Below are 27,015 nucleotides of genomic sequence, written 5' to 3' on the forward strand. Positions count from 1 at the left end.
CACTGGAGAGGACTGAAGAGCAAGTGGATGCGAGTCTTTTAGTGTACACATACTATATTTTCTGTTAGTAAGAAAATTGCATATCACGTCTGATAAAAGGGGCTAATTAGTAACCTTCAAAGTTTAAGTAGAGTCGTTGATAGGAAACCTTATGAAAGGCCTTTTCGAAATCCGAGAAAAGAGCATCTACCGGAATTTTTAAATACGATTTAGAACTTGTGTCATTAATTAACAAAGCTACTCGAGTATCACCTGCGAGCCCTTCGCGAAAGCCGTTCTGATTAGGATGAAAAAGTTTATACATGTTAGGAATTTTACTATGTGAAGTACAGCACTTTTTCTGCTAGTTTCAAACCAACGCTCGTTATTGGAATGATAGAAGACCTTTTTCCGGAACTGAAACAACCTTGCCTACTTTCCACTCTTCCGGCACCACTCCTGAAGGCAATGATTGCTGAAAATACGGTATAAATTACAGCGTTTCTTTGCGTGTTTCAGTGCTTTTGAGCTGACGCCACGGACACCTAATGAAGGTGTAAGGTTTAACGAGTCAATGATTTTCACGCACCGGAAGAAATAAAAGTGATATCAGACATAACTGCGTGATCGTAGAGAAGAAAATCCGGTAAGGTGTTAGCGGGTTCATGCGAGAATAGAAAGCTGAATGTGAGGTTAAGCGCTTCGGCGGTTTCACTGTCAGGAATCGGACAGTTCTGATGATAAAACATTTCTTCTAATGGCAGCAAACGTTTGGCGTAAATCGTACTCCAAATTTTTTTAAGGTGATTTTTGTCATGGTTGGCAGACCTTATTAATAAAGAAACGCTTTGTTTCGTTGGCAAGCAATTTTAACTTCCTTTCTGCAGAGTAATACTTCTGCCATGAGAATTGTTGGTTGTTCGCAGCGAAAGGGCCTTTTCATTTTGTTGTTAAGACGTTTCATCGAGGTGTTGAACCATGGCAATGACTGCTTTTCGTTTACAGTGATAGTGAGCATCTATGTTAGTATCAACTCACGCATTTTGTTTTTTGAAAAGACAGTTCGTTTCAGCGGGTTTCAAAGAGTCCTAAGAAGTCAGGCGCAAAATTTCTTGAGTGCAGGGTTAATTTAGGAGTGGTTCCCTTTGTCGTGTAGTTTGATCGTTTTAGTTATAACTTTTAAGTCACGACGTAGCCCCGATATGTCCGCAGTACTGTATGTAATCAAACCACAAGCTCATCACTGGCTCCTATTCTCAAGCTGCCATGTTTTGTTTTGCTACATGTCTAGTCTTCCCACGAGTGTGACGGAAAGAAAACCCGATAAAGAGGTAATTACTTTCAATTACTCGGAATATTATTTAGTTTCTGCGTGCGGGACATAATTTTAATAGCAAATGCTGAACCGCAAATAAGCGGCAGGAAACAGTGGTGGACTCCGGACTAATTTCGGGTACTTCAAGCTCTTTTTAAGCGCACCAAAAATCGCAGTACACAGCAGAGGCTTTGTTTGCCTTTTGCCTCTGAAGAAATGCGGTCTCGCGGCAGTGAATCGGCGCCGTGATTTCATACCCTTGAACTGAGTGCCACTTAGCCACTCATACATCCTGTTGAGTGTTAACCTGCGAGCTTTACGTCGTATGTGGTGCATATTAGAGCTGGATTGCAGGTGCGTGTGCTATGTGCAAGCACACGATTACCTGTGAAGCCACGGCTTAAACCACATTCTACGCCACGTGTCAGATCGTGCCTGGTAAGTTTCTGTATTTTATCTCCACTTCCCTCATCCCTCCGTCACGGTTCGATGAAGATCAGTGTTATGTAAAGGCTCCTTTCTTATTTTATTCTATTTTTACTCGCTTTCTTTGCTTAGGCGACGCCACGGCCCGCTTTCTTTCTACATCGTTATGAAAAGCACATAGTCCGGAACTCTTGTCTTTCCAGGAGTTAAGAGAATGCCTAACCAGTGCGTTCTTCTTCCTTCAAGAGCTAAGGGTTATTGAAAAGCCGAGAAATCTTAAGTTAAAATTCTCTTCATAGGAACCACTGTCACATGAAGAGAATGGTTTCACGTGGAGCCACCTTTTTTCACTCATTTAATTCCACCCTCCCCTGCTTTTTTCTTTTTTCTTTTTGCATTCACAACTCTATGTCCTGAGGCAAAAATGACATTATCAAGAAAAAAACAGCGCATGCAAGTATACTTCATGTATCCAAAAGGAGAAATCTAGTGTCTATTAGGCTGGAATTTGATTTGCGTTCTGAATATTTGTCTAAAAAATATCGAATGTCATGGACTCTGTAACTCTACAACTTCTTTTAACCTTTCTATCTTCATGCTGCGCAAAACTTCTGAATATTTGTTCGGTTCCATAGCCTGACTTCCTAGCAGCGGGAACATTAATCGATTTTGATTATACAACTAAATCTCCGCGGTGAGTACAGATGCTACAATTACTTAAATTGCACCTGCTAGGCGTTTCATGCAAACGAATTAATTTTAAATTTGATTCTCCTTTGCGCAGTTATTTTTCCGAGGAAACATTTGGAAACTGCAGTAAGCGAACGAAAATTCACGCACAAACTCACGAAAAGTGCACTCACAGAAATGGACATGGACAAGGCGGGTAATGCGATCGGATAATAAGCAGTATGGTCCCTTGGGACAACGGAAAAGAATTCCAAGAGAAAGCAAGCGCAGCAGGAAATGGCAGAGCGTCAGGCCGGCGGACTAGAATAGTAGGTTTGCGGAAATAACTAGCCGCAGCTTGTACATGACAGGATTAATTTGGAGGGATACAGGAGAGACGTCTGTAATCCACTAAGCGGTAGTTAGGCTGATAATGAGAACTACGACGCACATGTTCAAAAGTTCGCTAACGGTAAAGCTGCCAACCTCAACTTCATTCACTTTGGACATACTAGCTAGCGCGGTTGATGGTTTGATATTGTTGGACTTGCGAAACTACAGAGCTTTAAAAATGAAACCTCCAAGTTTTGAAGCCTTAGGCTTTGTGGCAGTTGTTTAACAAAATAAAACTATGGTCTGCGTCACGGTTCCAGTTTAAAGATTCCCTAGATTTTCCCTTTCATCACTGGGCAACGAATCTCAAGGAAATGGACACACCAGTGGACTGATAAAATCAAGTCTACGTTTCACTCGCAACTTGAGCGTACTCATGAAGGGGCACTCATGAACAGAGTGCAGTATTAACAGAAACAGTCAAAGAACAGAGGAGTATAGAAATGGAGCTCCATGAAAATGACAGAAACAGATGCTGGTTGGCAATAGAAATTTAGTCTATTGACCATGGACAACATGCGCCAAATTTCCCTCTCACTGGCCCCCAAAAAGTCGCATATCATCAGAACGATGAAATACAGAGGGCACGAAAATTTTCTACTCTTCTTTTTTATTCATCATAATACTCTAAGGGTCCAAAATGGAATCCATAAGGGTAGAGACAATATTATTATGAAATGAATAAATAAAAATGTAGCGCAAAGTGCAAGGCACAAAAGGATATAGAGAGGAAACTGTAGTACAAATATGAAACGTAAAATAATTGTATAACGGCCCGATAAATAAAGCACGTATAACAGCACGATAGAAACTGCAACAAGGGCAGCTAAATACTAAATTAAAGGAAGCAACTGGCATATAAAAAAAGCGAAAAGAAAACGCGTTCGAAGACAAAACAGCCTGATACGATACCAATGCGAAAACAATGAAGAACAAATGGAACAGAGCTATACCAAAGTGTGCATTATGATCGTCTTAAGCCAGGCTCCGTGACAACCTATATCGTTGCCTTCTCAAACGCAACAGGTGATAAGAGGCAATGCAGATAAATAGCGGGCATGGCAAAGTCATTTGCGATCAATTCGTAAAAAGAAAGCGAAAGAAAAATCTTATTGAATTGCAGATTCAGAGCGCGGCAATTAAAACTGCAAAGACAGCACACTTCTTTCCTGGGACACTTACTGTGAACTGCGGTGCGAAGTTCAGCTGTTCCGACGAGGTGTAACACCTCCGCCTCAACGGGGTTGTGTAAGCACTGTAAGCTCACAAGCTAATCTTTCCGCAGCACGCCAGTCCCATGCGCAAGCAGAGTTTCCGCCATGCCTGCGAGCGCGTCTCTCTTCTAAATCGAAATGCGGATCCCAGCGGGGTCGCGTCGGCGCTCAGCTATTGCGTCGCAGCCTGGGCGGCAACAGGTGCGTGCGAGTGTGTGCCGGTGACGTGCTGATTTTCCGAGAGTTTGTGCGTTAGTGGGCGCACATACTGGCAAGTGTGCGTATTTTCCTCTGTCGTCTGCTTTCACACCAGCGAGCGTGGGCTTGTGTTCGAACTGGCATGCCGCAGTTGTGTGAAAGTGGTCTTGCTTAACGAAGCCTTGAAAACAATGTGAATCAGAGCAGGGCGAATGCGAGCCTGCGCTAATTAAGCCAGGAAGCTCACCAGAGCTATACGGAGTATGAAAAAAAATTCAGAGGGACACCTAATTTCATTATGTGTTAGCAATGCGATAGTATTAGTATGTGTTGATGCCTTTACCTCAAGTGACGCCGCTTCCGGCCTTGTGACGTCACTTCTCTTCAGCCTATGGGAATGCTCTCGTCTGATGACATCACTCCCTCCAGCCAATGGGAACGCTCCGATCTGGTGACGTAACTTCCATCTAGCCAATGAGCGAATTTTATGACCGACGACGCATTTCGGCCCCTTCAATTTCTATTTCACTTTATTTCCCAGAAGGTACTGGTCGGCTGACTGGACTAAAAGCTGTGCGTAAACAGCTTGACGAGGCCCCAGCCAGCCGTTACAAGGCATAACAGCACACATTAAAAGAATATTCATATACATCGAGAAGCAAATAGTTGATACAACAATGAAACAAAAGAGTATCATGGATTCAAGTAAATGCAGTGAACATATAGTTATATTAAGAGGACACCAAAAATATCAATTCGGCAAGTAACACTAACTGCAAGGAAATATGCATACAATCAACTCAATAAATGACAGCAAATCTTACACACTTTATTAACGCTTTAAACGCGATTAGAAGCCGGCTTCTAACGCGATTGCATGAAAGAAAAAAGCAAAAAAAAACATTGTTCAATGTGTTCGTTCTCTGGCAACCCTGGCCGCGGCCCTGGCCAGCGTGTGCCGTTGGTTTAGCAAGAACACCGGCTACAAGGAGGCTTGCGTGATACTCGTACTTAACGCAGCAGAAAGCGCGTTGGAACGCTCCGAACAAAAATGCTTTTTCCATTGTCCGGTTACTCATGAGCCGGGGACCTATTTCAAAACCCTTTCCAATTAGACATAGACTGCGTGCGCTACGCACCGAATCTACGCAATATCGCGTGCCAGTCAGTGTATGCGCGGGCGCCTCTGTCGTCCTTATCACCCCTTGCAATTCATTGTATTGTGACATCATAATCCTAGATTCGAACTCCTCCTCGCCCTTTCCTTCGCTTCCCCTATCCACTGTTTGGTGTAACAGCCCAGGAACACGTCACCACCGGCCAACCTCTCTATTTCTTTTCTAATTAAACTTCCCTTTCTATGCCTCTGCCGGTTGGAACAGTCAGCTGAAATTGATGGCTGCTGCCCATACAATCGTAGGAAAAACCTCCAGGATACGCGAATAGGTGTCCTCGTGATAGGTCCGCCCGTGATCACCTTGTTTTTCTACATTCGACCCCACAAATTGGAGCTCGTGAGTGCGGCATTCACCTTCACAAGTGCTGCCTAGAGCCACCCGCTAATAACAGAGCTATCAACCGCGATTGCATTCCTGGGTCCTGAATGATTTTGTCCCCAATAGCACGTACGTACGTAAACATGCACATCCACACATATACGCATACATACGTATAATGCTATACACACAGATAAAACATGCCACCTGTTAAACATCTGCCAGCGCTGTAGACCACACGGCTAGGCAGTGATCGCTGCCTCTCGCTTTGTTTCCACGATGGAACCTGTCGAGGAAAAATTCCACAAATATCGAGTTCGCGGAAGCAATTAAATGCCGCAGCCATTTCCATGAGAGACACGTACTATCGCGAGGGAAGCAAACGCGAACAGCGCGGAGCCTACGCGCTCCGGTGTTCGAATTTCTTTTGAACGCACTTTTACCTGGTGGGTAAAAAAAGAGTCAGAATACATCACGGACGACTCTAGCGTCTTTTTGCTACCACTGAAGGAAAAGCGCGAAGAACAAAAATGCAAAAGCGGAACGCCTATAGGCTCCGCTCTGTTCGCGTTTCTTTCCATCGCCCCTGTACCTCCATGTTTGCGCGACCATTGATGCCTGCATCCGCCCAGCGGAAGCATTGTGAGAAAGGCAGATGAGCACTCCCTTAGGACATAATTTTACCAATCGGTTTTCATGAAATCTCCGCTTAAGTTCGCAAAAAAAGGCACTGTTTAACACCTTAACAGCGTGTGAGTTTCATTCTCGAGTAATGAAGCGGTACATTCTTAACCGCTAGCCGGTATGATGTGAAATACCTTCAAAATTATAAGAGCCCTGAGTCCGTTATATGAATCAAATGCGATACCCTCGTTGGCTGCAGGGATACTTTGGTCAGCCTAGGTTAACTATTGAAAGCATAGTTGTTGGAACTCATCATCGCGGCAAAATACCTTTGCTTTGCATCAAATCACGTCCTGAATGTCGTACGCCCTCATGGCAAGAATTTATGACGGCCCATACGGCTGACACTTCTGAACTTTTCTTTTATGGCCGGGGTGAGAACGGGGGGGGGGGGGGGGGGGGGGGGGGCTATACTTCGAATAAAGCCTGTCAACCAAGGTTTTTCTTGTTTTCATTACTGAGTAAAATTGTGTTCTGACTGTACAGTTATTGGGAAAATAAACAAATTGGGCGTAAAGATATGCAGAATATCTTCCTGACTATTAGTGCAGTGAACTAGCTGAAGCGCAAGTTATAGTAGTGATCTTTAATCTGCCTTGAATTAGGCAAGCATCAGTTCGGTCCGGAATACTATCGGGATTTTGTCGGGAATTTTCAATGGGCATACGAATGTCAAGTAATTTGGTGCCCGCTTTTTTGCTGCCTCTTCCGTGACCGCAACTACTGTGACTGCACTAAACATGCTGTGAACTTCTAGCGGAACTAAACTTCTTGCGGAAATAAACTTCTTGCTAAACTTAATGCTATGCTAAATAACCCTCACATAGTTAACTGTATTTCTAGCTTCCTATTACATCGCACCCAGTTCGTTTCTTACAGATCTACTGACTCTGCTCCAGTTAATGTCACACCAGAGGTTCCTCAGGACTCCGTCCTCGGGCCATTACATTTTCTAATATGCATAAGAGATTTACCTAACGACATTTCTTCTAGCATTCGTCTTTACGCTGATGGCTGCGTTTTCTAAGAGGTGATTAATTGCTCTAATGATCATTCTAGCCTACAAGAGTCCTTTGCTAGGTTTTGTACTTGGTGCAGTTTATGGCAGATCAACATTAACTTCGATAAATCTGTCCCAATGTCCTTCTCTAATGAATCTTCATCGATTTTTGGTTACTCATTCAATGGCCGTACCTTAAGAAGTGTGTGCGCGTTAAAATATCTTGGAATCATTTTCGCGCATAACTTGTCATGAACTAATCACATTTATCACATCTGTAACAAATAATTTTAAAAGGCTTTCTGCGGCAAACATTAACTAACTCCCCAGTAGACATAAAGCTATTAATGTATAAATCACTAATACGCCCAGTTTTAGATTATGCTTCGGTAGTTTAGAATCCATATACACAATCACAGATTAATAGGTTAATAGATTAGTAAATGCAGTTTGTATTTTGTTTACTTTTATTTTCAACACATTCCAATGTTGAACACCGCACTGTATGTCTGCATACATGTATAGTCGAACCCACTCCTGCTCCATTGCGCTGCGGCATGTATAAATAAATAAAATAAATAAATAGCTGCGTTCTCCGGCCTCTCGATCTGCTTCTTCAGGTACAGCCTGCTTAGCGATGAAGGAATCACTATTGTAATAAGGGAGTAATTACTCACTGGCATCCACCCAAGCGCAGCCATACGGCTAAAACGGAAAGCTATACATACAGCTTATTCAGAAACTTCGTAGTTAAGAACAAAACAATGGTTAAGAACAAAAGGAACATAATGCTTTCTAAGACACTTGCCCTATCCTTGAGCTATAGAAAGCGATTGTGAGTTTGAAAACCTCGCATAGCGACGTATGGAGTGCAAAAATCGTTTGTCCAGAAGTATTTTAAAGCTACTGTTTCAGAAAATAAGTGTGAGAAGTCAGGCACATGTATAAGTTCAAGAACACTACAATCTTCATCACGTGCCTTACCATGCATTACCGATTTAAGAATAGATTTCAGTATGCTGTTTTCTTTTTTTCTCTGAAAGACAGAGCAGAAACAAAAACAACATATACTGTAACGTAATACACTGTAGGCTAAATATGCCATTGAACACAGCAGGAGACTCAAGTGGTGTGTCATAAAGTGTATTTAGGGCCCTTGGTTTTCCGGAAAATGCTAGCTCACAGCGCTCAAGGCACAGCGCGGTAACTAGCACGTTTTCAGCTAACTTTTTGTGAGTTCAAACCTCTTTTAACACTTGCTATACACAGCGTTGCCTAACCAGAGGGTAAGTTCAAAAGACACGTTCTAGAAACGAGAGTTTAGGTTTGGTTGCAGTGATGGCGAAAAGGCGATGATGGCGATGACGCCGGGCAGTTATTCTGGCGAAGTGCAGCATACGCCTTCGTCGGCATTGTGAAGGGAATGTCCGGTGGCGCAGAATATACGTTCCGGCATCGCCCCTCGTCAAACTGGCAAAGCGCGGTGCGAAGCCTCATTCTCGGCTATGTATGGTCACAACAGCGGCACCGAATGTGCTCGTGCTGGCAAAGCGCGATTCGGATTACATAGTCGAAGTAACGTCTGTAAACGGGAAGAATTAAAATATTCAGGCGAAAGCCTTTAATGCCTCATAGTTGTCGACAGAAGGTTGTCAGCAGAGATGTCACGCTTTTCCGTTGGTCGAAATGGTTATGACGTCGAAGTGCGCGGATTCGAAGTAATGAGGTCACCCACGGATGCCTGACGCCCCCTTTTGGAGCAGACGACAACTAATAAAATAGTTGTCGCCCGCTCCGACAAGGGGCGTAAGGCGCCCGTGGGTGACCACATCACATACCTCATTACTGCGAAAAGAGCCACGGATTCAACCGAACTCATCGAAGCAGAGAGAGAGTCGTGATAAAGAAGCAGTCAAATTCGGCACTCAAAGTGTGTAGTTGTAATGTGAAGTCAAAGTGTGTAGTCAAATGAAGCACTAGTACAGCACAAACAGTCCCGCAGTAAATGCCAAACAGTGCGCCAGGAAACGCTTTCGCCTTGCAGCACTTTAGAGAGCCAAAGTGCCCCCTGAATTTTTTTAGAATACTACAGCGTCCTCTTCGCACCGCAGACTCCGCAAGCGTAGCACGGCCTGGGAGCACCTGAAGGTCGTTCACAGTATTACTCATGCGTGACTGTGGGTTGCCGCAGCTGCTTAATCATACCGGAAATTATGTATCCTATACAGTATGAACCGACAGGACCGGGAGTTTCATTTGTCAACGCTAAAGTGTCTGGCCATTTCTACGCAGAGCCTATAGAGAACAAACTGGCAGCATGCTGCCGGGTATATTCAACTCATTCCTCCAGAAGTGAGCACTTGTTCTCAGAACCTTCACGTTCATGACCCAAAGGTAAACGCCCCTGGTGTCAATGACGCGAATTTTTTAGTTAGGTAGCAATGCTAGGCGCATTTTCCGATTTCGGGCATACGTACGTCCCTGAAGACTGTTTTGTGGCACGCGGCCCACCTGACCACCGGGTTGCGGCCAACCTGCCAGGTGTGTTGTACCTGGGTGAAGGGCACACACCTGGATGAAGGCTTTCAAAATAAATGCCTTTAGGTCAGTGACCTTTGTTTAAAGGTTTTAAGGTCATATGTCTTCAGGTCGAAGACCTTCATGTTAAATGCCTTCTGGGTAAAAAGCCTTTAGGAAGTCCGTTAGGCCAAATACCTTTATGATGAAGGCATTTGGGTCGAATACCTTTGGCACGTAAGGACCTTAAGTGCCCACCGTAACTAGTGCTCTGCGCAATATTCCGTGCTTAGCCATGGTAAACAATCTATTTTCTTTGATAGCGTTTCTCACTTTTCTACTTTGAGACCTTGTATAGTGAATTTCATGAGCAATCACAAAGTTGTGTTAGTGAAAACTTACCTTGTTTATAAACGCTGTCCAGTAACAAGGGGCTTGGCTCACGTTTCACAAAGGGAAAGGAAAACGCGAGCAATTTCCATCCCGTCTAATTGGAGATACCTCCGCTAAAGCCGCAATGCGCCCCTCTCCGCTATAGGCCTCCTTCGCCCGGCCGTGCCCCCACATTTCAGACCCGAACCAACCTCGCCGCTCACCATAGCCCTGCCCCCCGCCCCGACCAGAAGACACGAGGAAATTACGACGCTAATGCGACCAGAACCTATGACCCGGCCGACCCGAGACGCTGCCCACACGTGAAGACATCGTTTCCCTGGCCAGACCATTTGGCGCGTCCTGGAGCCTTGGCCGTCGGCTCCTGGCAACCTGTGGCCCGGAAGCTTCGTGGACCGGGACTCATTCACTCATCTCTCTCACCGTCACGGCCAACACTTCACCACTTTCTCATTACTGTTCAACCCTCCTCTCAAACCCATCACCATTTCGCGCGCCTCTTTGTCAACGTTAGGTACGATCGCTCAGTGACCCCGAGTAGTGTGACGAAGAGGACGAAGCTGACAGCGGCGCGGGACGGAGCGCTCGCGCTAGGCCAGCGGCCATTAAATCATCTCTTGTTCATCGTCCATCGCGCGCCTCATTCTTCGGCTAGCCGTCACGTAACAATATGTAGAATTACAAAAAGAAGTAACGCAGTAATAAAAGCAAATCGGACTGCTGGGAAAGGAGTGCGAAGGATAGTAGCATTTGTCGGCTGAAGTGTTCAAACAGTAGGTGCATAAATCTTGAAGGATTATTCTCATTTGCAACGCTTTCGTTAACAAAACTTCATTATTTTATGGCCGTGGGAAGAGATTTGTTAAATGCATATTGGTTGAACGCTCATACTTCATACTTTTGTCAGTGATAACCTCGACACCCAGAGAAGGTTTTTCGTGAGGTAATATCACAGACGAAAGTCTCCAGGACGCGTGAGCGGGAACTGAAGCCGGTAGCTGTGTTATCAGCGCGTGGCTTGACACCAATTAAAGTGGCGAAGGTGAAAGTCTGATTCACATGCTTTTTACTGTGTGGAAATGAATTAATGTCATCGTTCGCAATCATGGCAGCTATGCTCTTAGATAAATTTTTGCATATGTCGTGCAGACCTCTGTTCCCGACAGTTCGTGAACGCCGCTGAGGTGGAGGCCCTAAAATCTGTTGTCCTGTAGGTCTCGGCGCTGGTCTGCGCTGCCTTCTCCACACGATCCTATAGTCACTGCTCACCACTGGGGTTGTGGGCCAGGCTAACTTCGCGGACGGTCGAGGTGGGAACGGGTGAGATGAGACGCGTGGCTGGAACAGTCTGACTTTGCAGCAGCACGTGTAAGTGGCAGACCGATCACCGCAGAATGGGCATGGAAGGTGGTCCAACGGAAGAGTGTACGCAAACAGGACAGGAATAGTGGGAGAGGAGCCGATTTACAGAGAGATAAAGGAATTTTAATGGGAGGCAAAGGGGAAAGGTCGGCCAGTGGAAACATATGGCCCTGGCCTGCTACTCTCCACTGGGGAAAGGGAAGGGGAGGAAGGGGAAAGAGTGAATGAAGGCTGACGATGGCATAATACAATGAGTTTCATGGGTGATGTCCACACAAACACACACTGGCTGGCACTCTCATCGCGGTGAGCAGACACACCGACACATGTCATTAACACATACTGGAGTTGGGGCTCCATATGAAAACACAAATGTAAACTGTGTAAACTGCGTAAACCGTATATAGTGCGCAAGCGGTCACAGACGGGTATCCAGGCCTGTTTCACATAATAACTTGAGCACAGCCTACGTCACACACCACCAATCAGCACGTTTCGCCTTGGCGCCTAGAAGAGTTTCTTCAGAGAAAGGGCGACAGTCTATAGTTGTCTCATGGTCGCTTCCAATGTTCGCCTCTTATCAGTGAAGTTCGGGCACTCGCAAAGAAGGTGCCCAATAGTCTCTGGAGTGTGGCTCTGTACGCAGTTTGGATTAATTTCTATTCCGATCTTGTCAAAGTATTGTTTGGTGTAGGCAACGCTAAGCCGTAACCGGTGAAATAACGTCGGGCCGAGAATGATCATCCGGGCGACATTTCTAACCGTGTGAGGGATTTAGCAATCGATAGCGAGCGTAAACACACTAAACGGCCAGCCGAAGCCGATGAAGAGCGGGAGCTTAGGAAGGAAAGGCGCATAACTGGTCCCCTGAGACCATAGACACCTCACTCGCGCTTGAACTACGTGGCGATAGTGACAGATGCGCTCTACATGCGCTGGCATTGACAACGTTGTGGCAGAAAGGCGACACTTAAGCCATAGGAAGTCGGCGTTCATTGTGTTATTTGGCGTTGGCATTGTCATTGGCGTTCTAGACTCCGATGATTCTGAGGAAAGGAAGTGCGCATAACTGACTCCCTGGGTCAGTGGACGCCTCAATCGCGCTTTCAGGTACGGGGGGTGATGAGAGGGAGAGATGTGGCCTGCACGCATTAGCGCTGACAACGTTGTGGCAGACACGCGGCACTGCTGCAATAGGCCGCAGCGTTCATTGGGTGAGCAACCTCTCGCGATGAACCATTAATTCAACTGCCACCCGCCAGGGCGGCAGGGAGGGCGCGCTGCCTATCCAGTCTCTAGGTGGCTTTCGCTTGCATAACCAGGGTTAGCTGAGCTAAGCTACACCCATTTTTTGGTGCAGTATTTGTCTAGGCACGCTCACCATGAACAGATAGGCTTCTGCTTCTCTATTCTTTTTCCAACATAAGATCAACCGTTGGTTCGTTTTACCTCCGCCCTCATAGTTGGCCTTTCAAGTCTTTTTTATCGGCGTTAGTTTCAGCACGCCCGCTCACGCTATCTACGTGCTGACAGTGTTGCCTGGAGACGCAACTTACATAACTTTGCGCACGTTCAAACATAGCTACCATCGGTGATGGAGCGATGACGCATCAGTTATAGTAGGCATCTATTAAAAATGTGTTGTTTAATAACTGTATTTATCGTGAAGCTATGACCTGCACGAAAACAAATTCCTAACTTACGGATGCACTCCCTTAATAACGTGACTGGCATTTGCATGTTCTAACCGGGAAGTATGGTAGTTACAGCAGCATTTATTACTAGTGCACGCGATATATACCAATCAAACTTTTTTTTAATAATACAAACTTCAAACATTGATAAGTAGACTCTACGAAAACCGTAGTGTTGACGAAATGGAAACGAATATTCCACGTCTTCCTACTGAAAATAACGGGGGTTCAAGGCATGCCAGTTCTGCGTAACGTGGCACTATGTTCAAAGGCAACCTGTACCGCATTTAGGAACTTAGTTCAAGAGAGGGCAGAATAAATTACGCCCTTAATTCCCCGCTGCATTAGCCCATAGTTGTCAAAATACATTCCGCTCGCAAGAAATATTCGATATATTTAGTCCTATTGTATCTGAATCCTCAAAATATGTTGAGGCCCGGGGAACGACACGCGGTTCGTATAAAATTCCCCATAAAAAGTGCGTTGTACTCTGCGTTCTTCTCTAATATAAAAAAGGAGCCTGAAATGAGACCGAATACTTCGCAGTTGACCTGCGCCTTTTATAATGCAGCCTTAGTGCGCCAAATGCCCTGGGCATGTCAAAAGTTTTGTTCCAAAGCAAATATTATGCATACGTGTAGAAATAATATAGCTAGCTAGCCAACTGTTAAGTCCAAATGCGTCAATGAGCATTTCCAAAAAACGCGCACTTATCCTTCGCTTTCATAGCCGAGTGTTCACTGCAACCGAATGCGTCCGAAAACCCTCGCGAATTTGCCACAAGTTCATTACAGCCTACCATGAGCCACGATATTCTTCCAACTTGTTTTTTAACGCAAAAGCTCCGGCAGAGGGTCATGAAGAAGACTTTCTCGTCGGTCAGCTCACTCGTTAGGTTTGTCTGATAACTCTTGAGCACGCGGTCAAGAAATGCATAGTAAGCGACCTCCATAGCCCCGACCTCGATGCCACGGAATGACTTAACTGGCTGGGGTTGATCAGAGCAGTGCTGCTTTTGCTTCAGGGCTTCCATAGACTGCTCAGATATCCATGATCCCGACTTGGACAGACTTCCGTTTGGATGCATATACTGCGGCGGCTCTCGAAATACACCCATCAGTGACACTGCCAACAGGAAGCCGAGTCCACCATATACCATGCCGAGTGTTCCACGGTTGTAGTAAAGGGGAGCCGTCAATGCCGCCATAGCGATGTCAAAAGTGTCGAGAGAGGATTCGTAGTCAGTGAGCCGCGGTGTCCAGCTGGGAAGTAAGCTTTCGGCGAAATAACGATGTTGCCTCATAAAAATCGCACGCACACACTCCCGTGCTTTGATCCAGAAGACGACAAAACTATCATCTTTTTCCGGACAAGGCCCGTAAAGTTCTTCCACCGCAGGGGCTTTATCAAACAAGCTCGGTGGCCAAAGACGCACCTTGACGGATTCGAGCTTCTGGACAAACAGATGTCTTGCATCTGAGTCCAGCCAAGAAACACCGCTCACACTGTCCACAATCTCCTGCTTCAATGTCTGAAGAATTGAGCTCGCCTGCGCCCGACCCAATGGTGTCAGCCGGTCTTGTGCGTAGAGCGAGGCTATAAGGGGGCTGTATACGGCCTCCACCTCCTTCGCACACAGCATGGTTAGGTGATACTCTGCGCGCTGTTTGCCGTCGCCGAAGACGTCTTCAAGGAGAGCTTTGTCGAACATGAGGGTGTACATCTGTACAAACTGCCACGACAGATGCAACAGGGCTTCTGCGTCGCCATAGCTAGTCAGAAATTCGTGGACGGCACGCATCACCCAGCTGTGCGCAACTAGGATGTCGTCTCCAAGCAACAGCGGCTGGTCCAGGTGTTCCCGAAGAGCTGCAAGCCAATGGCGAAACCCCAGGCCAGTCACGTGCTCATCAACTTTTGAAGGGCGGTAGAGAAGCACGGCTGAATGTGGTTTAACCCTGGCCGCTTCAAGAAGCAAGGCTACAGAATCACCCTGCACTTCAGCGCTCCTCTTGATGATTGCTTCGAATTGAGAGCCCGGTTGGCGTCCAAGAAGGAATGTGTACACGAGGCTCCAGTACCTGCGTGCAATAGTCAGTCTGCACTTCGAACAGGATAGGTCAGGGAGCAGTAAGAAGCGCTAAGCACACATTATTAATAGACACTCATGTTGAATGTCAATGCAGTGAAAGTTTTACTGCCAAAATAAAAATTGCCACTACGCAGGTTCTATACAGCAGTGCTATGGCTTATGAAACCTATTTCTACTACATAGCGACTTCTCTATAACAACGCAGCCGTGAGCAAATGAAACCTGCATTATTGAGAAAATTTGAGCCGCCTGACGAAATTAATTTCGAGTGAATGCCCTTTCTTGAAAACTAAAAAATGTAATATACGACTAAATGTTTGTTCCGTAATTAACAATATTGAGTTGAGTAGAGGTTGCTGTAACCTACTAGTGGAATTGGCCTTCCAAATATTCTGGCAACAGTTAACTGTACTACCAATGTGTATCACTCTGCCTGATGCTGAAAGTGACCGAACAAGCTGTAGTTTTCGCGCTGATGCAGCCAGTAATGCGAAATAGTTCTAGGCGTTTTAGAAGGATGTCGCGACCTAAACCCATGTTCACAACGTGACCAACGAAATCCTATTTCTGTAGCCAGGCAAGCGGACGCTCTCGGCCTATGTGGTGATTTATTAAAGGCCATGTGGGGGAGGCTCATCTGGACACTGGGGCATGTGCTATTAGGGAGCTAGGAGCCAAGGTATAGCTTACGTCGCCGCTTTTGCCCAAGCTTCTGAAGAGAGGCAGCTTTTGTTTTTATTACATATATTAGTGGGAGACTGGTAGGATCATTCTAGGTTCTGCCATGGAATGGCTACTTTTTAGTTTTCTTTCATTCCACGAGAAAAGCCCCACACCCCATTCTGAAAAAAATTGGTGACTGTGTGAATGGAGTCTCAACAAAGCATTATGTGCAAAAATATTACTCATGTGGGGGTTCTTTGAGGTTCCCCGACGAAGCAACAGCTTCTTGAAGCCAAAAATTTTTGAACGAAACATGAAACTCGTTTTATAAAAAACTACGTTTCCTAACACTATTGATAGTTTAGTTCTTTTAGAACAACGTATTTTTTTTCTGCAGCTGACACTTAAAATGTTTTTTTTTTCGTTAAGTGCGTTTCTAAGGCTTTGATTGCCGGCAATTATTAGCTCAGTTCAGAGCCAAGTACCTTGCGTAGCTCCCGCTCGCCATGACGTAGGCATGGTTCGCGGCGAACAACCGTATGTCGCTACTGCGGCCGGGTAGGAGTACGATGCGGCTGGCTCCAGCAACGTACGGATGCTGCACCGATCGAATACGGAGCCACAGAGATATGTCCAAGTGCACGGCCAGACTGACGAGTACGCTGGGCGCAGTAACGTTGCTCGCTGGTGGCTCCGGCCAGGAGAGCTTCAGTCCTTTGAGGAACTCCATGAACTGCACTTTGTCCGCCTCGCTTGCTCGATTGTTACGGGTGCATGCTCTAAGCAACGCCAAAGGCTTCCTCGCCGCCGGAATCTGTGCGACGCCTTTCTCGAGCAGCCCTTCCAGCCCGTCCATCCAAGCAATGCTGAGGTCGTCTAATGCTGTGCCGTGAACAGAGGGTAGTCGGGTGTCTGGTTTCCAGGTTGAACAGACGTACGCTTCGAAGTCTTGGCACGGGTCGATGCTACGGTTGAGGCCGTTCGTAAGCAGGAAGGTGTGCCAGCGGCAGTCGCTGGATTCGCACCATCCACTCGCCAGTTTGCCGTGTCCAGGTGATGGCAAGAGAAAGGCGACGAGTGCGAAGACGGCCACCAGGCCCACAGCGAGGAGGGATAGAGTGGCGAGCCTTCTTCGCTCTCTGGTGTTACGCGAGATGGCTCTGGCACCGCTAGCATTCACCTCCTGCGAATCGTTTGCAGACACCACACAGAGAGACAAGTCCAGTTCCCGGTGGTAACTCTTTCGCGCCAAATAGAGCGAGTTCAAAGATGACAGGCACTGACCACTTCACAAGAACGAAAAGCACTGGCTCAGTCAGCGCAGTTTGCCTTTTTTAGGTCAGAGTGTTGGTGACAGAAACATTGTTAGGGCAAGCATTGTATTAGGTTCAAATGAAGAACGTTTAGAGTGTTCCCACTGTTTTAAAAGACAGCAGTATTTCCAGCCACATGCATCAGTCTCCCGGTCAGGAACAGTGGTGTTAATTTTAAGGGCGAATGAGTTTTCCCGTTACTACTGTGGTACAAACAATAAAGTAAGTGGAGGGGAGATTTGTATTTTCTAGCAGTGGTTAAGTCCTGCTTGTGTACCACGGTGCACTCAGAGCTCCCAGCTCTGCATTTTTGCTGTATTCGAAGTGCCAGTACGTGGTGTGTCGGAGGGTGTAACGACATAGGTCACTGCTGATGAGAGTTGTGGAACACTACCTTTTAACTGTATGAAAAAATACGTAAAAGTTCTCCACAGTTCGGAGCTCAGCCGACTACCACGCCATTTTCGAAGCCCAATCTATTGTGAGGTCACTTGTAGCTATGAGGCCTATGAGGCCGCCTCCAGCTCCGCCTCATAGGAATATCGCAAGAGCAGCGTGAGAGCACCCTAGAGGCAGAGAACAGGGCACATTGCATCAAGGTAGACTGTCGGAGCGCGGGCTTCCAACGACCGTTATCTAAAAAAGGCGAAACATGTCGGCCCATTTTGCTGCTTGAATTGTCATCTTGCACAACTAGAGGATCTGTTAGTGATCCTAATGAAAAGCGCAATTCCGAACGCATTCATATAAACAACAGTTTTCATCTTTTAAAAATTTTGTTTCAAAAGTAGTCCACGAAATTACGTTCATAGCCTGCAACAACATTACAGACCAGTGTATGGGGATCCTCACAGCCAAAGCCTAAAGCAATTTTCGTAATTTTCCTCCCCGTGGGCCAGCAGAAGAGCTACTTAGCTCCAGAGCAAAAATGTCGGTGACCTATTTTCAACGTTCATCAATAAAAAGATAATGCCCCTCACCACATCCCGTGGTAGCGAAGACAATGCGGTGAGCGCGACAGGACTACCAGTCAGCCAGACGGCAGTTTCCGCCCCTTCTAACCGGCTTGGCGAATCACAAGACCCTGGTGATGGCACGCCGTCGTTCACATCAGGTGGACACCACGGAGTGTGGTCATCATCGAAGCGAAGCGTTGGTGAAGCATTTTCAATGCTCATGTTGGGTTCCGGGCTATCAGCCATGCCTATTGCTCTGGTTCGTCTTCTTCTTTTGCTTCGATTACTTCGGCACTACCAAGGTGATAGTTGGCAGCAAGACCGAGGACTGCGCACCAAATGTTGTAAAGGTGTGACAGTTTTGCTCTTGTAGTAATAATATACTTTTAAACGTTAGTAGAGGTAAGCTTAGCGGTTTAGAGCATTAACCAGCAGGAACTATTTTGCTGCCCTAAGAGCCTATGCGTGCCTAAAGAGAGTTTTCAGGTTTCAATACAGCCTTCTGGATATTTAATAAACATCGCGAGAACATCGACGGTCCGTCGCTACTGTGCTAGAAGAAGGAGAGGAGAAAGCATGCCAGGGCAACGACGCACCCTGGCCAATAGCCCGCCGTGGGCATGTGCCATTAAAATTGAGGACATCATCATCATCATCATGCCGGAGGTTGGCGCTTCAGAGAAGGACAAATGTAGAAATCCCCATTACAAACCTGCGACTCACTTTGTCGCTCCGGCTTCTTCTTTCCTTTTGTGCGAGCGTCAGAGATTTTGCGTTCAGTCAGATTTTTCATTACTTCCATAATTACAAAGCAGCTATTGGCAAATTCTCTTGCTAACTGCATTCAAAATTTTATAAATATGAAAACACTTCCCAGTATTAAGCATGAAATGCTTTTAGCTCCCGTTGTCGGCAGTGTGGTGACGTCACGCCGAGACCGAGAGCACTCATCCGGGCTCTGAAACGAGAACATTCGGGCACCGTACGAGACTTAACGAAATTTAACGAGACTCTCTAAGCCCTCCTACGGGACCGGCATACAAGCGCCGGTTGCTCTCCAAACGAGTCACAAAAAATACTGCTGCCAGTGTTTTCTCAATGTTTATCAAGATATCAATCGAGCTGTGCATTTTATAATGCACGGAATTATAATTTCCGATTTCTAATAACGCGTGCAAAAAGCACATGCATGCCACAATACACTTCGTTGTCATACGTGATCTGTTAGGGGCTTTGAGAGAAGGCCGCTTAGAGAAAGAAAACCCGCGTCTTTCGGGACAGCAGCCGAGCACCATAACCACTGAGCCACCGCGGCGGCCATTTGAGGAAAGGAAGTGCACATACCTTGCTCCCTGGGTCAGTGGACGCCTGAATCGCGCTTATAGGTACGTGGGGTGATGAGAAAGAGATGTGGGCTGCAGGCATTGACAAATTTGTGCCAAAAACGCGGCGCTGAAGACATAGGCCCTCGGCGTTCATTGTGTTCATTGGCGTTGGCGTTGACGTTTTACCCTCTGCGATAATTTTAAGGAAAGGAAGTGCGCATAACTGGTTCCCCGGGGTCAGTGGTCAAGTATACATTCTTGTCAGGCCTGCGTCTCGTCGTGTCCACGTACGCTTCTGCATCGCCCTGCATTTCATGCTTACTATACTCTCGGTTACGGGAGAGGCAGAGATTTTTTTGTTAGTTTTTTTCAATCCTACAATCTTATCTCCTAGATTATTTTTGTCCCTTTACTCTTTAGTTTATTACAATAACACTTTCATTCGCTTGAAACCAGTTTATACCCTTCTCTTAGCCCTCCTCACGGAACCCTGGCCAATCTCCCTTCGTGGCTATGTGCCATGTCTCTTAGAAAACGACCACAACAACAAAAAAATTGGCGGGGCTTAGCTTGGTTAAGCCTGGTAGGTTGCGAAAGCGAGCGCAGCGCCCCTAACGGAAGGAACGCAGCGCGCAGCGTCTAAAGGTCACGCGTGGCTCTCATCCATCTCTCACCCTGGTATGACGTCACGCTATGACGTCACTAGGCATGACATGACGTCAGAGGTCATTCTAAATGCCACGCGTGCCTACCGGCCGCCGCTGCGCGACGACTCGACTTGGTAGCCCATCTCTCACCCTTGTATGACGTCACACTATGACGTCACTAGGTATGGCATGACGTCATAGGTCATTCTAAATGTCACGCGCGGCTACTGGCCGCCCCTTCGCGACGACTCTACTTGGTAGCCCATCTCTCACCCTGGTATGACGTCAGAGGTCATTCTAAAGGTCAAGCGTGGCTACCGGCCGCCGCTATGCGAAAGGCCGTTCATGAGCGTAGTATTGCTTTCGCAATAACACATGTCCACAATTCCTGCTGCCGGAGTGAGCATCGTCTGCTAGGCTATTCCGATTGGTGTGAAGCAACCTCTACCCATTTTCGGCTGTTATGCATCGGGGCCCCAAGAACGTGCGACCAATCGTTCTATCCGCTGCATTTTGTGCAGGTGACATCTTACAAGAGTGCATCTTATGACATCTTGAAAACTGGAAATTGGTTTTTGAGGAAAGAAAATGGCGCAGCTGTCTCACATCTCGATGGAAACCTGAACCGCACCATAAGAGAGAGAGGAGAAAGGAAGAGGTGCTATAGTGGAGGGCTCCGGAATAATTTCGACCACCTGGGGATCTTAACGAGATGTGGTGTCGCCCGTTCTGCGGACGGTGACAGATCGTATGGTTACGTTTCATGACATCACCATGCAATACCGTTTAGGTAGTCTTCCATAACCTCCCGCACTATTTCTCTCACCAAACTCCAGGAGGTTGCGTGGAGGCAACTCCTTCCCCAACCTCCTGGCTCAACCCCACGATACATACTCGCATATACCCTGGGGTCTACTCCCTTTCCTGTAAACTATGTGGCAAACATGCCACTCTACCCCGCATATTCTGCGCTTGCCCTCGGGAAACCCCTCTCGAGGTATGCAGCTCTCGAATCCACACCACTGGGGAGGCCGAATTGCTCAGTTCCGACTCGGACACACAGACCCGGGCTGTGACAAGAGCCCTAGAAGTGCAGCGCCGTGGGCTCATGGCCACTTGATGGGGCTATACCCCCACAACATCTGCTCCTTTTCACAACGAAAATAAAGTTTATCCTCCTCCTTAACGTGCATTGACAACGCACAGCAAATGGGCGATTTTTGCGTAACGGAGCAGATAAAGCAGGCACTAAGAAAGAAAGAAAGAAAGGAAGAACGGAAGGAAGGGAGAAAGGAAGAAAGAAAGAAGGAAAGAAAGAAAGGAAGAAACAAAGAAAGAAAGAAAGAAAGAAAGAAGGAAAGAAAGAAAGAAAGAGAGAAAGTAGGAAGGAAAGAAAGAAAGAAAGAAAGAAAGAGATAAAGAAGGAAAGGAAGAAAGGAAGAAAGAAAGGAGGAAAAAAATGAAAGAAAGAAAGAAAAAAAGGAAGAAGGAAAGAAGGAAGGAAGGCAAGAAAGAAAGTAAGAGTGAAAGAAAGAAAGAGAGAAAGAAAGAGAGAAAGAAAGGAAGAGAGAAAGAGAGAAAGAAAGAAGGAAAGAAAGAAAGAAGGAAAGAAGGAAAGAAGGAAAGAAGGAAAGAAAGAAAGGAAGAAAGGAAGAAAGAAAGAAAGAAAGAAAGAAAGAAGGAAAGAAAGAGAGAAAGAAAGAAAGAAAGAAAGAAAGAAAGAAAGGAAGAAAGAAAGAAAGAAAGAAAGAAAGAAAGAAAGAAAGAAAGAAAGAAAGAAAGAAAGAAAGAAAGAAGGAAAGAAAGAAAGAAAGAAAGAAAGAAAGAAAGAAAGAAGGAAAGAAAGAAAGAAAGAAAAAAAGGAAGAAAGAAGGAAAGAAAGGAAGAAAGATGCCGTAGTGGGAGGCTCCGGAATCATTTCGACCACCGCACAGAACACGAGCGCCTTTTGCGTTTACCCTCCATCTTGTGACATGTTATGAAAAATGAAACATCTTATGAAAGACGTATCATGAAAACTTATTGTAGAGGACCCTCGGTATCGGCACATTGATGTAGTTAAAACAGACGCTTTCGAGGTGCTACCCTCAACCGCAGCTGGGGCCTAGCGTCGTGCTTGGAACGTTACGCGTTTGCAACAATCCAGAGTCACGAACTCAGAGCAGATAAAACACGAAACAAACCTTCCCAGAGCTCAGCCATAAAACTTGCTTCCCGATGACTGCTTCGCACAAAGCAGAAGAACCATATGACGACGCTCGTTCCAGTAGTGTGATCAGTGCGCATGTTCGCTCCGTTCCCTTTCGCAATTTTCGCACTGCTTCGCCTTGGCGTCGCTGCACCGTACAGCGGACGCTCGAGTGATATTATTAAAAACGACAAGGTTGTACTTCTATCTGTAACTTCTTGCTGACGAAGAAAACTACAAGCTACACACAGTTCTTTCCGGCATAGATACCTTTCATTGCTTCTCGCAACGCAGAACTGCTGCGATAAGATCACTGACATCACTGCTAGTTCACTGCATGTGACGCACATCGGTGCAAGCCTGTACCGTGGGACAATACAGGCTTTTTACGTTATCATGGTCTTCGCTGCATGATGCCTGCATCAAAGACTATGTACAGTTCCAATGCATGACGGAAGCCGACAGTAATCGAAACCAAGAAGCACAAGGTATGAATTTTTATTTCTTTAATTTGTGGTTTAATATTTTATAAATGGATGATTAGTAAAAGCTGAGCAAAAGGAACCACATGCCGCCGGTGGAACCCGAACCCACCACCTGTGAATTTCGAGTCCGGTTCTCTACCACTGAGCTACGCCGACGGCTGTCCAATGTTTAGCTTTCGGGGGTAAAAAAACACCTATGCTCATTGGTTTCTCTTTCTGTTAGCTTCCGTCATGTATGTCATAGCGAGCCGCTTTTTTCCCTTCTCTTGTCTGCTGAATAGCTCACTTTGGGCCTCGATTCTGGCAGTTTTGATACCCGAATCGAGCAATCTTGGAAGCACAAGAGGGTTTTCGCATAGCTTCTGCCCTCAGAGCTCGACTATGTTCCTACGTGGCCTTCACGGTAATAGAGCACGTAATGTGTCCGCCGCTATGAACGAGGGTGGCACTGGTGGACGCTCTAAAGGTTAGGCTACGCATAAATACCCCCGAAAGCAAAGGATTGCGTAGCCGTTGCCGTAGCTTAGTTGATAGAGCACCTGACGCTAAATTCGGAGGTCCTACGATCGGATCCAACCAGCGTTATGTGGTTGTTTATTATTCTGATGTCTTATCAGTTATGTTTAAAATAATTACCCTAAAAGGGTCTGAATGAAGAACACCAAAAATAATAATAAAAAATATCTCCTATGCTCTTTGGTTTCGGTGACTGTTAGCTTTCGTTGTTTATGCCATAACGAGCCCCTCTTTTCCTTCCGTTGCCTTGCTAAGTCAGTCAGGGGGCGAACTGAAAAGCACAGGTTAATGAGATTGGCCTATAGTTAAGTGGTGAAGATCTGTTACCTTTCTTGTAGACTGGAATGACCTTCCCAATGCGCCAGTCCCGTGGTAATGAGCACGAAGAATATGACTGCTGAAAAATCAGAGACAATATGATACTGCAGAGGTCTTTGGTGTTTTTGAGGATTTTGGCATTGATGCCGTCAATACCAGCGGATGAAGAATTTTTTAGTTTATCGATGACCATGGCGATGCCGCGCGGTTCAAATGCAATGTTATCCATTGGTGTGTGAAGAAAACTGGGTGCATCAGGGAGGTTATTAAGTGGTTCGTTTGTGAATATAGAACAAAATGCATCATTTAGAATATTAGGAACCTCTGATTCAGAAGAGGAAACACCAGAATTATCAGTCAGAGAAATTATGCTAGAAGTGGAGGGGCAAATAGTTTTCCAGAAACGCTTCGGGTTTTCATGCAGCATGTTAGGCAAGGTGGATGAGTAGAAGTTATTCTTAGTTTTGATGATCTCGGTATCGTAATTAGCCGCGGCAGTGTAATATTTCTCCCAGGCGGTAGCCGTGCCTGCAGTTTTAGCTGCACGAAATAATCGCTTCTTTTTGTTATTTAATCGTTTCAGTGTTTTGTTATACCATGGGGATCCAGTACGTTCTGTTACGGTTATGGTCGGGATATGTAAATTTATTAGGCGTTGCATTTCGGACTTAAAGAGTAACCAGTTAGATTCAAGAGAGCGTAGTGAAAAACCAGACGAAAAGTTATCAAGGAAAGCAGCAAGATCGCGGTTAAAGCCAACGTAGTTACCTTTATTATAGAGGGTAAGGGTAAAGGTCTCTCAAAGGCAGAGGAGCGGCTTCTGCTTCACCTGTATACAATACTTTGCTGTGCCCGGCAGCTCTCAAACACTTCGACCCTTCTTTCTCGGGCAACTGTCCGCACTGTGCGGAGAAGTCTGCGGAAATCTACCAAATGATGTAGGCCTGCCCCTTCAACCCAGCTATCCCCCCTCACCCCATTCCAACCCGGGAGAACTGGGAGGCGACCCTGCTCGGCTGCTCCGACCGGCAGGCCCAACGGGCCTTGGTCGGGCAAGCCCGGGCGGCGGCCGACGCCACTAGGGTCCCGAACTAGGGACCTCCACCTAGTACTTATAAGCGCTGGCCTCCACTAGGTCAGCTCACGCATAACCTCCTCAAGTGTATCCGTACATAAATGTTTTCCACCACCATCGACGAAGGAAGAATCTACCCTTATCCACGTGAGAAAGGGCTCGCCGGCCAGCATTGGCGAGGCGAATGCCGCATTGCGTCGCCGCTTGGTGCTAATTATATCGTTGGGAGAAGGACCCTTCTCCCCCGGACGGAACGATGGCGGCGAAGTTAGTATATCACTTCTTTCCCGCCATGGAACGACCTGGATAGAAACGACTTCTTCCTCTTCCCTCAAATGTCTAACAGCGTTAGTCATCCCCTTCTCTTTCTACAATGCCCCGGGATTCAAGCTGGTGGTCTTTCTGGGTGCGTATCTTCCAGTTCGTCCTGATTACCGACCGATGTACCTGGGGCCAGCAGTTTATGGTGCTGCATCTCGGCCACCAGCGGTGTTGCTGGAAGGCTACACGATCGACATCGCCATCGCAAGTGCGGGCCTTCCCCACCGCAACCACTGCGAGACGGCGACGGTACCGTCATCTGCGGTGGGCGGCTCTCGAACTGATCAAGGGTGACCACTTGACTAGACACTGATGAAGTGCAAAGTTTCCCCAGCTAGGGATATGTGGACGACCAACCGTATTTTAGCAGTCGGACGACATCTGAAAAAGAACCTTCTGATCTCTCTTTCTATCTCATGTTCTCCTCTAAATCTGTAATATCAACCGCTTGTAAGCTCCTCTACTCTAACCCTTCACTCCCTCTCCCATAATCAGCAGCTTTCCGAGCCGGGGTCCGAGGACCTCGACCTGTCCTTGACAACCCAAACACTTCGAACGTTCGCTCTAATGATGTCGTGTTAAAACTTCAGTCCCTGCATCCTGCGTTGTTCAGCGCTAATTCGAGCTCGAGCAACTCGCGGCGTGGCTGCTTCTGCTCAGAAACCTGCCCCTCAATTCGAGTTTTTAGCATCGACCCGCGCAACGACACATCACCTGCCATGATACGTGGTCATGAAGGAACCACCGGTCTAGCGCGATTCTTTGCACCTTGCATGAATTGTTTCGCTAAGTAGGCATCTCTCTCGGCAAAAAACTGTTTTTATTGAGCACGACGTCACCTAACGACGTGCACATTTTGGAGCCTTGCCTCACATACCTGGGCTATTACGAGAGCGAACCGTTGCCGGGTGGCTTCACGCATCTTTTGAAGGCACATTGTTCGGTTCGCTTCGTATCACCGGCTGTAGGCAGCTGCACGTCTACGTTTTGTTGTGCGGAGTTTCTCTTCTGTAGATTGTTCTTGTTTATCATTCTATTGTAAGACGCTACTACGGCAGCCCTGTGGTCGTCGCTTGCAAGGACCTATCGAGTTTTTTTCTTTTTTTGACTGAGACTGAGTGCTTCGGCTCTACCTGTTCTTCTTGGGCGGGCACGGGACGGTGCTCCCGCTGGCCGCTCGCCCAGTGCGCGCCCGCATTGTGCACGGATACATCGCCAAATCTGGCTGTGGTAGTTAAAGGATGCTTCGCATCGAAAATAAAATGCTTTTGCTGTACCACTGCCGTAGCTGGAAGGCAGTGGACTGGAGCCATTGCTGATCATGGGGGTACCCCAGGTTCTCAGAGTCGACGCAGGGAAGATCCCGCTGTACGCGCTGCCAAAATGTGGCTTATCGGCGTCGGGCCCATACCGACCGCCACAGCCAGCTGGACGTTGCCGCTGCGCGTGGGTGCCGAAAGAAGCAGCAAGAGGCTTCGTTGTACGCTTTGGCCGTATATGGCCCATCGAAGCCTTCACCGAAGCCCAACCTTCGTCGCTGTTCGACAAGCAAAGAAAGCCTTTGGAAGCCAAGACTCGCTCCTGGTAACACAGGCCTCAGCACAGCGATTGCTTCTGCCCTGTTTAGCGCGTTACGCAAGGCTAACTGATATGAGTCGTAAAGGCGAGGCTCCAACGCTGTCTAGAACGAAGTGTCAGCGAAGCCAGTTAGAGGCAGGGGCAGTGTAACTAAAGCGCGAAAATTAGTGGTCAAACATTAACCCAAATAGATCAGCC

At 46.7% G+C, this 27,015-nt stretch overlaps 2 protein-coding genes across 8 annotated transcripts in view; both read right to left on the minus strand.

The window, feature by feature from the left end:
• LOC149359420 (multidrug resistance protein mrp-7-like) overlaps positions 1 to 4,200 on the minus strand; it is an 81,148-nt gene extending 76,948 nt beyond the window's left edge. For 4 of the 7 annotated variants that reach the window (XM_089571634.1, XM_089571635.1, XM_089571633.1 and 1 more), the window contains exon 1: positions 3,965 to 4,199. The gene's annotated coding sequence lies outside the window, so the exon portion shown is untranslated. Of the gene's footprint in view, positions 1 to 3,964 lie in introns of all 7 variants that reach the window. The other 3 variants (XR_016288779.1, XR_016288780.1, XM_089571631.1) reach the window with 2 other exon arrangements.
• A 6,352-nt stretch (positions 4,201 to 10,552) lies between these two features.
• Positions 10,553 to 18,610, minus strand: LOC149359421 (endothelin-converting enzyme 1-like). Its single transcript, XM_089567675.1, has 4 exons — positions 18,389 to 18,610; positions 16,581 to 17,278; positions 14,229 to 15,421; positions 10,553 to 10,656 (listed from the first exon to the last, which is right to left on the minus strand). Exons 1-4 carry the CDS (start codon positions 18,608 to 18,610, stop codon positions 10,553 to 10,555), a joined length of 2,217 nt encoding a protein of 738 aa, XP_089423801.1.
• Between the last annotated feature and the right edge of the window lie 8,405 nt (positions 18,611 to 27,015).

This window comes from Amblyomma mixtum, chromosome 2, assembly GCF_055824585.1.
Source record: "Amblyomma mixtum isolate Tamu chromosome 2, ASM5582458v1, whole genome shotgun sequence".
NCBI lineage: Eukaryota > Metazoa > Arthropoda > Arachnida > Ixodida > Ixodidae > Amblyomma > Amblyomma mixtum.